This window comes from Eimeria maxima, genomic scaffold (assembly GCF_000499605.1).
Source record: "Eimeria maxima Weybridge genomic scaffold, Emw_scaff1580, whole genome shotgun sequence".
NCBI classification, from domain to species: domain Eukaryota; phylum Apicomplexa; class Conoidasida; order Eucoccidiorida; family Eimeriidae; genus Eimeria; species Eimeria maxima.
This window is the reverse complement of record NW_013563550.1, coordinates 1-1,020: the sequence shown is the minus strand read 5'-3', so window position 1 is coordinate 1,020 and position 1,020 is coordinate 1. Positions and strand designations below refer to the sequence as shown.

The following is a 1,020-nucleotide window of genomic DNA, read 5'->3' as shown; positions in this document are numbered from 1 at the left end:
TTCGCTGTGATCTGCGGGCAGATGCCCTCTGCGCGTGGAGACAGACGCATTCAATGCAGCCCTATTCTGTGAATTGCTTTGCACATGTTTCTCTCCAAATAATTTCGGGCTGTGTCTCATTTGGGATTGCTGTCCAATTGCATGCCCTTGCGAGAACACGACAAGGACGTGCATCACGCATCCCACACTCGACTTTCCCGCTTCCTACTCCACAGCCCGTCCCACTTCCGCTCTTCTACACTCATTTTTGTGTCTCCCCTTTTTAGCCTTATGTCTTTAGCACACTAACTTACCCCAGTGTGCTAGTTGTTACGTTCACTTAGAACAGCTGCAAGTTGAACAGCCGTGTAACCTGCTGCCAACACCATATTCTCCGCAACGGCTATTCTGGGGGAACCTGCAGACGGAAACCCAACTTCTTCCTAAGACTGGGTTTAATCGGCTCTTGAGTGTCGTCCAAATTGATTTCAGATCGGCTGTGATGTCGACTCTTCAGATCGCCGGAACTCTCCCACCGAGCGATCTGGCTCTTGAAGACTCCATTATTCCAAATAGATATGTTTTAACGAGGCCACCATTGACATCACCGCTCTCCTCTGGTGGCTGCCACCTGCGATCCTGCCGATATCGTTCTGCGGGGTACCTAATCCTGGCTGCCTGGGCATCTGTTGCAGCCGTCGTCATGATTATAAGCATGTGCATTAGAAGAATATGGGTACAACCGTTTTCCAGTCGCCATTTGTCTGCACTGAGCGATTCAGAGTCTTCTGACTCTACAAATTGTGACGATTGGCTGGAAGTCGGCGAGGAGAGCGTCAGGTCTCCTGCCGAAGGGCCGTCCCGATTTCCACTCGAAATCTCGTCCGTTAGCTCTATGAAACGGCAGCATACGAAACCAATTGCATCCGAAGAAACCGCACATGGGAAGCTTCGCGTAGGTGAACAGAATGTGTGCCATGGAACCTCCTCATTCCCCAATGCCGTCAAGAAGGCACGAATGGAATTCATTCCCCCGCAGCC

At 51.1% G+C, this 1,020-nt stretch overlaps 1 protein-coding gene across 1 annotated transcript; it reads right to left on the bottom strand.

Moving 5' to 3' along the window:
* Nucleotides 1-302: 302 nt before the first annotated feature.
* Nucleotides 303-872, bottom strand: EMWEY_00053920 (hypothetical protein; the record flags this gene model as incomplete). The annotated part of the gene is made up of 2 exons (XM_013477627.1): nt 303-397; nt 516-872. Coding segments are annotated over 2 exons (452 nt in total), but the record flags the coding sequence as incomplete, so codon positions are not given.
* Nucleotides 873-1,020: the final 148 nt, after the last annotated feature.